The 13154-nt window shown below is 37.4% G+C and overlaps 1 protein-coding gene across 7 annotated transcripts in view; it reads right to left on the reverse strand.

The window, feature by feature from the left end:
* ALMS1 (ALMS1 centrosome and basal body associated protein) overlaps positions 1-13154 on the reverse strand; it is a 199489-nt gene that overhangs the window by 43537 nt on the left and 142798 nt on the right. For all 7 annotated transcript variants that reach the window (XM_082743952.1, XM_082743954.1, XM_082743950.1 and 4 more), the window contains 2 exons: positions 10624-10761; positions 6119-6289 (listed from right to left, as the gene is read on the reverse strand). In XM_082743952.1, coding sequence (XP_082600078.1) covers positions 6119-6289; positions 10624-10761 — 309 coding nt within the window. The remainder of the gene's footprint in view (positions 1-6118; positions 6290-10623; positions 10762-13154) is intronic.

A 13154-nucleotide genomic window follows, 5' to 3' on the forward strand; every position in this document is an offset into this window, starting at 1 on the left:
ACTTAACCAAATGAGCCACCCAGATGCCCCAGGTACAGCTATATCTTGGGAAAATTTATGGTTGTAAATGCCTATAAAAAGAAAGCAGAAAGATCTCAAGTAAATAACCCTCAACTTCCACCTTAAGCATTAGAAAAAGAGCACACTAAAACTAAAGCAAACAGAAGGAAGGAAATTATAAAGATCAGAGTAGAAATTAATGAAATAGAGAATAAAAAAGGACAAAAACAAAACCAAAGGCTGGTTCTCACAGGAGATTAACAAAATAGACAGACTTTAACTAGATCAACCAAGGGAAAAAACTAAAAAGACTCATATAAAAAATGAAATAGAGAACCAAATTATTACTGATAAATATAAAACTAATGTCAGCATTCTAGATCTAGAAAGTGATCAGGGAGCCTGATGCGGGGCTCAGTCCCATGACCCTGGGATGATGATCTGAGTCGAAGGCAGAACCAGCTGAGCCACTAGGCACTGCTGACATTCTGTCTTAAACACAATAAGGTTTTAGCTGTGGATTTTTCATAGATGCCCTTTACCAGACTGAGGAAGTTCCCATCTATTCCGAGTTTGTTGAATGTCTTTATCAACAAAGTGGGGGAAAGAGGAGGTTGGATTTTGTTAAATGCTTTTTCTGTGACTTTGAGATGATCAAGTGAGTTTGTGTTTTAGTTTGTTGATTGATTTTGAGATACTGAACCAATCTTGTATTTGTGGGATAAATCTCACTTGCCGAAGGTATATAATATTTTTTATGTGTTATTAGATGTTAGTTTGCTGGTATTTTATTGAGGCTTTTTGTGTCCATATTCATAGGAGATCTCAGTCTAATTTCTTGTCATGTCTTTGTTGGATTTTATTATCAGGGTAACACTAGCCTTATAAGATGAATTGAGAAGTGTTCCCTTCTCTTTATTTTTTAGAAGAACTTGTAAAAAATTAGTTTTAATTCTTTAAATGTTGGTAGAATTCAAGGGTGAAGGTGTCTGGGCCTGAACTTTCCTTTGTAGGTAATTTTTTTAAAATTACTAACTCAAACTCATCATTTATTTTCAGTCCATTCAGATTGTCTTTTACTTCTTGAGTTGTTTTCAGTGGTTTATGATATTCTAGGAATGATTTGTCTATCTATAAATAAAATCTTTAAAAAAATAAAAATAAATTATCTTTAAATAAAATTTTTCAGATGCCCATAGAACACTTCTAAAGAGCTTTATTGATATATAATGCACATACAATTCACCTGTTTATTGTGTACAATTCAATGGTTTTTACCCTATTCATAGGTGTCTGCAGCCATCAACAGTTGATTTTAGAAGTGTTTTTATATCCTCAAGAACAAACCCTATATATACCCTTAGCTATCACCCATCTTACCCCCTCATTACTCCCTCCCGATCTACTTTGTCTCTATAGATGTCTATATTCTGGACCTTAATACAATAATTAATTATTGTGGAATCATATAAAATGTAGACTTTTGTGACTGGCTTCTTTTAACTCAGCATGATGTCTTCAGGTTCATGTAAATTATAACACATAGCGATATTTTATTCATTTTAATGGCTGAATAATATTTCATTGTATGTATATGCCACAACATTTCATCCATTTGCCCATTAATGGACATTAGGGTTGTTTCTACCTTTTGACTATGATAAATAATGCTTCTATATAAATATTCATATTTATATATAAGTTTTTGTGTGGATATATGTTTTCATTTCTCTTGGATATATACCTAGGAGTAGAATTGCTGGGTTATATGGTAATTTTAAGTTTAATCATTTAATGAACTCTCAGACTGTTTGCCAAAGTTGCTGCATTATTTTACATTCCCACTTGCAGTATATGAGGATTCCAATTTCTCAACAAACTCAATAACACTTCTTATTATCTGACTTTTTAAAAAGATTTATTTATTTGAGGGAGCAAGCAAGTGTAGGGAGGAAGTACAGAAGGAGAGAGAGAGAAAATCTCAAGCTGAGTGTGGAGCCTGATGGGGCTTGATCCCACGACCCTGAGATCACAACCTGAGCCAAAACCAAGAGCTGGATGCTTATCTGACTGCATTCCCCAAGTGCTCCCTAACTTTTTTTTATTGTACCTATTCTAGTGGGTATCAACTGGTATATAATTTTGCTGTTGATTTATTTATTTGTCAGAGAGAAAGGGAGAGAAAGATAGAGAGCAAGCACAAGCTCCAGGGAGAAGGAAAAGCAGACTTCCCACATAGCAAGAAGCCTGATGCAGGGTTCGATCCATTTCTTCTTGAAGATTCTCTATAGAGTTTTGTTAGTTTATGGTCTGTTCTGCATTCCTCCCATCCCCAAGCAATGTTCTCTCTCCCCACTTAAAAACGTTTTCATTTTCATTTTATACACATTTTTATGCTAATCCATGGTTGACATATGTGTTATAGCCTCACAGTGGATTGCAAATCAGTGTAAAAATATTCCTCCTTGATTACTGCAACACTTGGGTGTTGTCTATATTAATATCATGTCTCCAAATTTCTTTTTGATATGACTCTAGTTTTCCTTTTACTTTCAACGATTCTGAGTCACTTTATTTTTAATGTGTCTGCTATATAGCATGAAACTGAGTTTGTTTTTAACCCAATCTGAGTTTTTAAAAAATTGATTAATTTATTCCATAAATGTATATAGCGTTGTTTTGTTTTGTTTTCTTTCTAATATGCCCCGCAGCAAAGGCGGAGCACAATGTGGGGCTCAAACCCTCAACCACAAGATCAAGACCTGAGCTGAGATCAAGGGTTGGAGGCTTAACCAACTGAGTCGCCCAGGTGCCCCAATGTTTACACAGTCTCATATGCTCTCCATTCTCTATTTTATAGTATTTTTTTCCTTTTCAGGTCTTATTTATTTATTTGGGTGAGAGAGAGAGAGACAGAACACGAGAAGAGGGAGGGGAAGAGGGAGCCAGATGCGAGGCTTGACCCAGGTCCCTGGGATCAGAACCTGAACTGAAGGCAGACACTTAAATGACTGAGCCACCCAGGCACCCGGTATTTCTTCTTTTGTTACAAATTTACTTTTTTCTTTTTCCTTCCCTTTACTCTCCCATGACTCCTATAATTTTTCTAAATATTTCAGATGTTTTATACTTTAATTTTAGTTTAATTCTTTTAGAAGTGACTTTTATAATTTAAAATACTGTAACTTACACATGTATTTCTTGATTTATCAACTTAAAAGATGAAATTTATCATCTTGAATTTATCTTTAACAACTTAAAAGATAAAAGCTCACTTATATTTCTTTTAGCCTGCCTTTCTTCTTTCTGCCTGTCTCCTTGCTGATTTTTCATTTTGTTTTTTTGCCTTGCTTCTTCTGTGTGGATGTCCGTACAATGTGCTCTTTTTCTTTGAAGTTCAGTACTGTCACTAGTATATGTCTGGGTGTTGATTTCTATATACAAATTTTTCTCTAGGACTGGGGTATGTCCTTTTAAATTACAGGTTCAGTTTTCCTTAGATATCTTATTATTTTTGTTGTCTTCTTTAGAGACACTAACAGTTATCACTATGTTAGACTTCCACTGTCATTCCTCAAATTATTTTTTTCCAATTGCTTTCATTTCCTTTTTCTGTTACAATTCTTTTCCTTCAATTTGTTCTCTGATCTCCTAAATCTCTTTATCTTGTTATTACCTAAACTTTATTTAACACATTTCATGTCTTCTGTAATTAATATGGCACAAAACATTCAGTAAAAACTTTCCTGTCCTATAGAATATGTTTTTACAGCTTGTAGTTCCACCTTTCTTTTTCCAAGTTATGTCTCTGACACTACCAATTGCTGAGCTGCAATTTTGTTTTTTCGTCTTATTTATTTATTTATTTATTTTTTTACTGTGGTAAAAAACATCCAACATTAAATTTACCATCTTAACCATTTTAATGTACATAGTTCAGCAGTGTTAAGTATATTCACATTGTGTGCCACAGAATTCTAGAACATCTTCATCTTGCAACATTAAACACCATATCCACTAAACACCAATTCTCTCTCTGCCCTCTCTACCAGCCCTGTGCAAATACTTTTCTGTTTCTAAAATTCTGACTATTTTAGATACATACTTCATAGATATGAAACACACAATATTGTCCTTTTGTGACTGGCTTATTTCACTTAGCACAAGGTCTGTGAGTTCATCTATGTTGTAGCATGAGAGAGGACTGCCTTCATTTTTAAGGTTACACAATATTCTACTGGATGTATGTACCTCATTTTCTTTGTCCATTCGTCTGCTGATGGACATTTGGGTTGTTTCTGTAACTTAATTGTAAATAATGCTATGATGAACATAAGTATGCACATATCTCTGGGATTTGGCTTGAATTATTTTGGATACATACCCAGAAGTAAGATTGCTGAGTCATGGTAATTCTATTTCAAATTCTTTGAGGAACTGTATTTTCCACAATGGCTGCAACACCATTATATTCACACCAACAGTGCACAAGAGTTCTAATTTCTCTGCATTGTTGGGACAATTGTTACTTTCTGTTCTTTTTGCTCACATCCTAATGGGGTATGGAGTGATATCTCATTGTGGTTTGTGATTTGCATTTCTCTGATGATTAGTGATTGCAAGCATCTTTTCATATGTTTGATGGCTAGTCATAAATCTTCTTAGGAAAACTCTATTCAAGTCCTTTGCCCATTTTTAAAGTGGGTTTCTTTACTGTTGAATAACAGAAGTTCCACGTATAATCTGGATATTAACCAATAACCATGATTTGCAAATACTTTCTCCTCATTCCCTAGGCTGCCTTTCATCCTGTTGTGCCCTCTAAGGCAGTTTTCAATTCTGAGTAGTATAATTCATTTATTTTTGCTTTTGGTGTCAAATCCAAGAAATCCTTGCCAAATCAAATGTCATGAAGCTTTTTCCCTTGTTTTCTTCTGAAAGTTTTTTAATTTAGCGGTTATACTTGATCTTTCATCTATTTTGAGTTAATTTTTGTATATGGTAAAAAGCAAGAGTTCACAACTTCATTCCTTTGCATGTGGATGCCCAGTTTTCTAACACCACTTGTTGAAGTGTACTTTCTCCACTGTGTAGTCTTGGCACCCTGTGGAGAATCATTTATCTTATCTATTAATCTTGATGTGAAGTAGCTGCAACTGGACAATACTCAAAATACAAATACAAATAGATCAGCTCTTTGACTTCTTTCCTCATCTAGGTATGTTCTATCTTCCTCTAAGAGGTAAAGTTTGACACCTAGGTAGAAATGACTTATTTTATTTATTTATATGAGAGAGAGAGAAAGAGCATGAGAAAGGGAGGGGCAGAGGGAGAAGCAGACTCCCTGCTGAGCAGGGAGGCTGATGTAGGACTTGATCCCAGGACTCCAGGATCATGACCTGAGCCAAAGGCAGTTGCTTAACCAACTGAGCCACCCAGGCACCCAGTAATGACTTATGTTCTATATGTTCTCTTATGTTAGAAATAGGGGGCCATGGGTAAACATGGCCTTTTACTTGGCTTTTACTATTTTTTTTTTTTAAGTTTGTATTGAGGCTCTTTAAGTCTTTATCACAGTTTTCTGAAATGCCTTCAGATTTTAGGTTTTCCCTTGTTTTAGTACTGAGACATGATACTTCTATTATTTCCAGCCTTAATTTAAGTATTTACTTGTAATCCTGTTTCTAAGTTCACAAATCTTTTCCCAGGGGTTACAATTATTTTACATAATAAAGTGATTTGCATGAGAAAGCAGAAGAAAAAGAAGAAAAAGAAAAATGGATCTCTATTTAAATTGTGAGGGAACATTATCATAAAAATAAAATGGGGGAACGCCTGGGTGGCTCAGTCAGTTGAGTATCTGACTCTTGCTTTTGGCTTGGGTCATGATCTCAGGGTCCTGGGATTGAGCCCCACGTTCAGTGGGGAATCTGCTTGAGGATTCTCTCTCTTCCTCTGCCCCTCCCACTGCTCCCACTTCACTCTCACTCTCTCAAATAAATCAATCTTAAAAAAAAAAAAAAAGAATAAAATGGAAACACACAGACACAGACCTTGTCTTTCACTCTGTCACTCCCTTTGTACTCCCCTCCCCAACTCCCTGCCCCAATCCCATTACCTGCAATATCTATCTGGAAGGATTCTTTTTCTTTTGTCCAGGCTTCCTTAGGAACTGTTCTCTTAGTATGGCTCTCCTCTTTCTGTTTAACATCTTCAGTGTCGGGTAGACTTTCAGTCTTTGTGTCTTGCAGTCTAGCTGAGTGCTCTGCAGCCGCAACACCATCAGAACCTGAGAGAGGTAAATTAACACAGTAGCCAGACAAGAGGTTGACAAGAAGTATTTTAAAATACCTATCAAACATCTAACAGGTGAAAGGCACTGTTACTGGTATTGACCAAAAAACCCCCACAAAAAACAAAAAACAAAAAAACCATAAATAAAAAGACCATTTAGAAATGTGTTTAGAAACTATTGTTCCAAATTGGAGTTAAAAAATACACAGAAACATGGGGCGCCTGGGTGACTTTTGATTCTGGCTCAGGTCAGGATCTCAGGCTTTTGGGACTGAGCCCCAAACTGGGCTCCATGCTCAGCTGGGGAGTCTGCTTAAAAATTCTCTCCCTCCCCCACCCCCAATTTCATGTGCATGTACCCTTTTTCTCTAAAATAAATAAAAATATACAAAAACAGATCTCATACAAAGTAAAAGAATTACCACCTAAGAGAAAGAAGTATATGTACTCAGAAAGAGATAAACTACTTCTAGCTCAAAGGATCATGAAAGAATTCTAGAGTAAAATAACAATTGACTTGGGTGTTAGAGTATAGCTAAACTGAGGGGGCACCTGGGTGGCTTAGTTGGTTCAGTGGCTGCCTTTGGCTCAGGTCATAATCCCAGGATCCTGGGATTGAGCCCTGCATCAGGCTCCCTGCTTGGCAAAGGGCCTGCTTCTCCCTCCCCTCCACCTGCCTATCTACCCACTTGTGCTCTCTCTGTCAAACAAATAAATTTAAAAAATCTTAAAATAAAAAAAAAAAAAAGAAGAAGATAGCTAAATGGGATAAACACAGACAGAAAGACAAAAGGCATTTTAGGCAAAGGTCACTGCATACGAAAACAAGAGAGTCAGGAAAGCAAATAAACATAGAAGAAACAGAGCAAGTGTATGGTTTGAGTACAGAATTTATAAGAAAAAAAGGTAGCTAAAAAGTTGTTTGGGAGCTGATTTTCCTGTTCTGAAAGACTGTACTAAGAGTTTAGATTTTATTCTTAGGGCACTGAAAACTTTCTGATTGTGAGATTAACAGGATCTGTTACTAGAACATTCATTTAGCAACCGCAAAAAGAGGGGTAAAATTTTGAAATGTTGCCCAGAATACAATATAACTTGTGAAAACAAGCAATACACGCACAAAAAAGAAGTGGCTAATTATGCTCCAAAATGTTTCTATTTATAATATTGTCAGAGACTACCAGCTGTCCTCTGAAATCCATTTTCCTTTCCTCTAAAATAAACCCCTGAGAATAGAGTAGACAGGCTGAGGGGATCTTGTGTCCTTCAAATTCCTACCAGTGAGTTCTTTATGAGCACAGAAGCTGGTTTCCAGCCATTAACTAGTTCAGAATCTAAAGCAGAAGCAATTACAGGCAACCAGTGTCCCTAGTCCTATCCTAGGCCACTGAATAATGCCCCAAAGAGCAACCCCAGCCATCAGCCCTTGGAAATAATTCTTAAAATGGAACTCATGTCAAAACAGTAAAACAAAGAATCAACAAAACAAAAACAAAATTAGTTTTGGAAGATTTCGATTTGGTCAGCTGCTGGGTTAAAGCAATATAATAATGTATAATAATGTTTATTTGGGGAGAGAAAAAGCAAGTGTATCCTAGCTCTTCAAGTCTCTCTTAAAGCTCAACTGGAGAAAGTAAGAGCTAAGTATCAGCTGAGAAGCAGAAATCCAATCCCACCTTAGATATCCAAATATTTTCAGACTGTATGGTTACTTCCATGATGCCACTAGTTTACCCAATTCTAGACTATGCCCCTCTTGGACCTGTTTAAGGAGAACTTCACAAACTGTCAGTCTGATGAGCAGAGGACTGCTACGCTTCTACAACAGGACTGGCAAATGCCCTGTCTTAACGTCATTCAAAGTTATTCATGGAGACATTAAGCCAGAGAACCCACTTCTTGAATCAACTAGAAAGCTTAAGATTACGGATTTTGGGGAGCTGGTTTATGTCCTCATCCTCTAGAACCACCCACTTACTGCAGCACCCTGGACCACCTGCCCCCTGAGATGATTAAGGGCCAAATGCATGCTGAGAAGTGAATCTCTGGAGTCTTAATGTTCTTTGTTATAAATTTCTAGTTGGGAAGACTTCTTCTGATGCAAGCACATACCAAGATACCTGTAAAACATATCCTAGACTGAATTCCTATTCTCTGACTTTGTATAAGAGGGAGCCAGAGACTTCTTTACAAGACAGCTAAAATATAACCCTAACCGAAGGCTGATTCTCAAAGAAATGCCAGAACACCCCCGGATCACAGCAAATTCATGGAAATCATCTATCTGGCAAAAAAGGCAAAGATTTGGGGCACCTGGGTGGCTCAGTGAGTTAATCCTCTGCCTTCAGCTCAGGTCATGTTCTCAGGGCCCTGGGATCAAGTCCCACATCCAGCTCTCTGCTCAGCAGGGAGCCTGCTTCCTCTCTCTCTGCCTGCCTCTCTGCCTACTTGTGATCTCGTGTCTGTCAAATAAATAAATAAAATTTAAAAAAAAAAAAGGGCAAAGATTCAACTTTGAAGATGAATCTTGTAGGGAGGGGCTCGTGGCTGGCTCAGTCAGTAGATCATGCGACTCTTGATCTCAGGGTTTTAAGTTCCAGCTGCACACTGGGCTGCTGTATAATCTGTCAGGAACAGGTTACTGACACCTTACTGCTGCCTGCCTACAATCTAAAGCAGTACAGAGTTGCATTTTTTGTTTTACTGAGCAGGCAGTACTTTGGTCTCCCTACTCAAAAAGTTTCACTTCAGTAGACATGACACTCTGAAATGAAAGAACCCACAGCCTCCTGCTAACTTCACTTTCATAATCTGAAGACAAGGTTCAATTGCAGCCACCTCACAGCATGTCCTGAGTATGGAGTCCTTGTGGAAGATGGAGCCGGGGTCCAACTGGGGGTTTGCTCCAACTTGATCAGTTAAAGAGCCAGGCAATAGCCTTCCAAGTCACTAAGGGTGTGTGTTACCTACTGGGTGGCCAGGTTTGGTAAAGCTGTCAGAATGAATATGTGATTCGTTCTTTCACATGCAAAAATGAAGATTTTTTGTATAAAAAAAAAAAAAAAAAAAACAGAACCTTGACTTCACTGGGCATATGGTTATCAGAATAAATGTATTTCCCAGCCTTTTGGCAACATAGCTTAGTATGAACATGTGATTAAGTCTGGCCAATAGAATGGAAGAGGAATGGTACATGTAACTTTTGAGAAGTATTTAAAGAAGGAATATACTTTTTTCTGTCCCTTTCTTCCTTTCTGCTGGCTGGAATACAGGCCTAATTGCTACTGCAGGAGAATGGAGGCTAAAAATGTTGGAGCAAGAGGAGAGAAAGAGCTTTGTTCCTTGATACACTGACGTCTACACCTGGATTTTTACAAGAAAGAGAAATAATTTCCTGTCCTCTTTAAGACAACGTTACTTTGTTTTTATTTTCATCTCTCAGAACCAAAACAAATCCTATTTTTTTTTTAACAAATCCTAACTTTAACATGTTATTATAGTCTTTTTTAAATTAGTATAATCCCACGAAAGTATATTAACTAGATAGGTACTTAAGAAGTAAACAAGCTGAATTCCTAGAGAAAAAGGTTTATGTACAACAACAGTATCAAAGAGTAAGCATCTGGGTCGCCTGGGTGGCTAAGTGGGTTAAGCCTCTGCCTTCGGCTCAGGTGATGATCTCAGGGTCCTGGGACGGAGTCCCACATTGGGCTCTCTGCTCGGTGGGGAGCCTGCTTCCCCTCACTCTTTGTCTAGTTGTGATCTCTCTCTCTCTGTGTCAAATAAATAAATAAATAAAATCTTAAAAAAAAAAAAAGAGTAAGCATCTTGTGGAACTGATTTTTTCTTTTTCTTTTTTTTTTTTAATTTTATTTATTTATTTGACAGAGATCACAAGTAGGCAGAGAGGCAGGCAGAGAAAGAGTAAGCAGGCTCCCCACGGAGCTGAGAGCCTGATGCGGGGCTCGATCCCAGGACCCTGGGATCATGACCTGAGCTGAAGGCAGAGGCTTTAACCCACTGAGCCACCCAGGTGCCCCGGAACTGAATTTTTTATCAGTAAAGTCCATTATGTGAATTTCTGGCAATAAGATTAGTTGTGTTAATTAATTTGTGTCACAAAGTTGTCCAGAAATGTCTTAAAGAGCTTTAAAAATGTTAGTTTTACCTGCCAATCTATACCAAAAACATTGCAACTAATATCCTATTTCACATATGAGCAAGACAGTGAAAGGCTGAAGACAGTAAGGGAACAGAAAATACTTTTCTGTTTCTACTCATTTTAGAAGGCCAGAATAAAATAATACACAGATAATCCACTTCAGTTACCTTCAGTGGTTTTCTGCAAGGGTTCTTTTTCTTCAGGTTGGGCAGGCTGAGTCACTGTATTTTTATTGTATATCTCCTTTTTCTGGTTTTTATCTGAAATGTCCTCGTCCCCAATGATGGAAACTTGAACTTGGGCATCTGTAATAATGACATCACACAATTCCATAGAGAAGGAAAGGAAAATAAACACAATAGGCAAATAACTGCCACCAACCCCCACCAAAAAGTCCAAACAAAACCCCAAACCTCTTTATATATTAAGAAAAAAAAGCATCTCCTAGGCCCCATCACAGCTTTTAAGTTGCGACAATTATGATGGGTTTACAACATAAATTGGAAAGCTCTTCCTATTTTTCTGTGTACAATGATGGTTTAAATAAAATACCACTTTATTTTTAAATTTAAATTCAATTAATTAACAAATAATGTATTATTGATTTCAGAGGTACAGGCCTATGATTTATCAGTCTTAGATAACACCCAGTGCTCATTACATCACATGCCCTCCTTAATGCCCATCACCCAATTATCCCCTCCCCCCACCCCCTGCCCCCTCCACCAATCCTCAGTTTGTTTCTTATGATTTAAGAGTCTCTCTTATGGCTTATCTTCCTCTCTAGTTTCATCTTGTTTTATTTTCTCCTCTCTTCTCCTATGATCCTCTGTTTTGTTTCTTAAATTCCACATATGAGATCATATGATAAGATCATATGGTAACTATCTTTCTCTGACTTATTTCTCTTAGCATAATACCCTCTAGTTCCATCCACGTTCTTGCAAGTGGCAAGATTTCATTATTTTTTTTTTTTTTTAAGATTTATTTATTTGTCAGAGAGAGAGCGAGCAAGAGCAAGCACAGGCAGACACAGTGGAAGGCAGAGTCAGAGGGAGAAGCAGGCTCCCTGCGGAGCAAGGAGCCCGATGTGGGACTCGATCCCAGGACACTGGGATCATGACCTGAGCCGAAGGCAGCTGCTTAACGAACTGAGCCACCCAAGCGTCCCAAGATTTCATTATTTTAATGGCTGAGTAATATTTCATTCTCTCTCTATGTACCACATCTTCTTTATCCATTCATCTGTCGATGGACATCTGGGCTCTTTCCACAGTTTGGCTATTGTGAACACTATTGCAATAAACACTGGAGTGCAGGTGCCCCTTCGGATCACTACATTTATTTCTTTTTTTTCTTTTAAAGATTTTATTTATTTATTTGAGGGAGGCAGACAGAGGGAGAGAGAGAAGCAGGCTCCCCACTGAGCAAGGAGCCAGATTTGGGGCTTGATCCCAGGACCCTGGGATCATGACCTGAACCGAAGCAGCTGCTTAATGGACTGAACGACCCAGGCGTCCCTTTACATTTGTATCTCTGGAGTAAATACTCAGTAGTATAATTGCTGGATTGTAGAGTAGCTCTACTTTCAACTTTTTGAGGAACCTCCGTATTGTTTTCCAGAGTAGCTGCACCAGCTTGCATTCCCATCAACAGTATGGGGGGGTGGGGAGGGTCTCCTTTCTTCACATCCTTGCCAACATCTGTCATCTCCTAACATGTTAATTCTAGCCTAACATACCACTGTTCTTTACTGGTTTGACACAACAGTTAAAAAAAAAAAAATCAATTGTCTTTTTCAAAGTAAAAAAAAGGGATGTGAATAACTCTTTTGAGTTCTTTGGTTTATTCAAAGTTTTTGTCACTTCTTGAGCCAATTTTGATATTTCATATCATCCTAGAAAAGCATCTGTACCATCAAAAATTTATGTATAATATTCTTGTGACTTCAGAAACCTCCTGAAACTATATCCTTTTAAAACTGCTTTATATTTTCCACTTTTTCTGTTTTTCTTGGTCATATTTGCCAGAGATTTATCCACCTTATTGGTTTTTTTTAAAAAAATCAGCTCTTTTCTTTCTTATATGAGAAAACTCAAGTGTAAAATAATATGTTACTAAGTATATTAAAAAGTCACCAACAGGGACGCCTGGGTGGCTCAGTGGGTTAAAGCCTCTGCCTTCCGCTCAGGTCATGATCCTGGGGTCCTGGGATCGGAGCTCACATCAGGCTTTCTCCTCAGCAGGGAGCCTGCTTCCTTCTCTCTTTCTGCCTGCCTCTCTGCCTTCTTGTGATCTCTGTCTGTCAAATAAATAAATTTAAAAAAAAAATCTTAAAAAAAATGTCACCAATAAAGCAACTAGGATAATAGTTAGCAATGTTTATGTTTTCACAATGGGTAAAAAAGAAGTTCAGCTCTTCCTAAGTATGAATATTTTTCAACAAAAAAATCAGAAAAGCAATTGAGATTACTAAAGATATAATGTATCTATCAAAGAGCTTAAGAAATAAAACATTACAGATATGATTCCCTGTGTAAAGGCTCTCTGTCTTCTCAGTAGCAACTTTTATGTTGAATTTAGAGTTTATCAATTCCAAGGATGTTTCCGAATTTTTTTTGCTTTATTGCATGTATTAATCAACAATAGAACCCAGACTGGAACACAGAGTTATCCTATGCTTTAAAAATTGCCCTGG

The sequence above is a fragment of the Mustela nivalis genome (genome assembly GCF_964662115.1).
Source record: "Mustela nivalis genome assembly, chromosome: 8".
Taxonomy (NCBI): Eukaryota; Metazoa; Chordata; class Mammalia; order Carnivora; family Mustelidae; genus Mustela; species Mustela nivalis.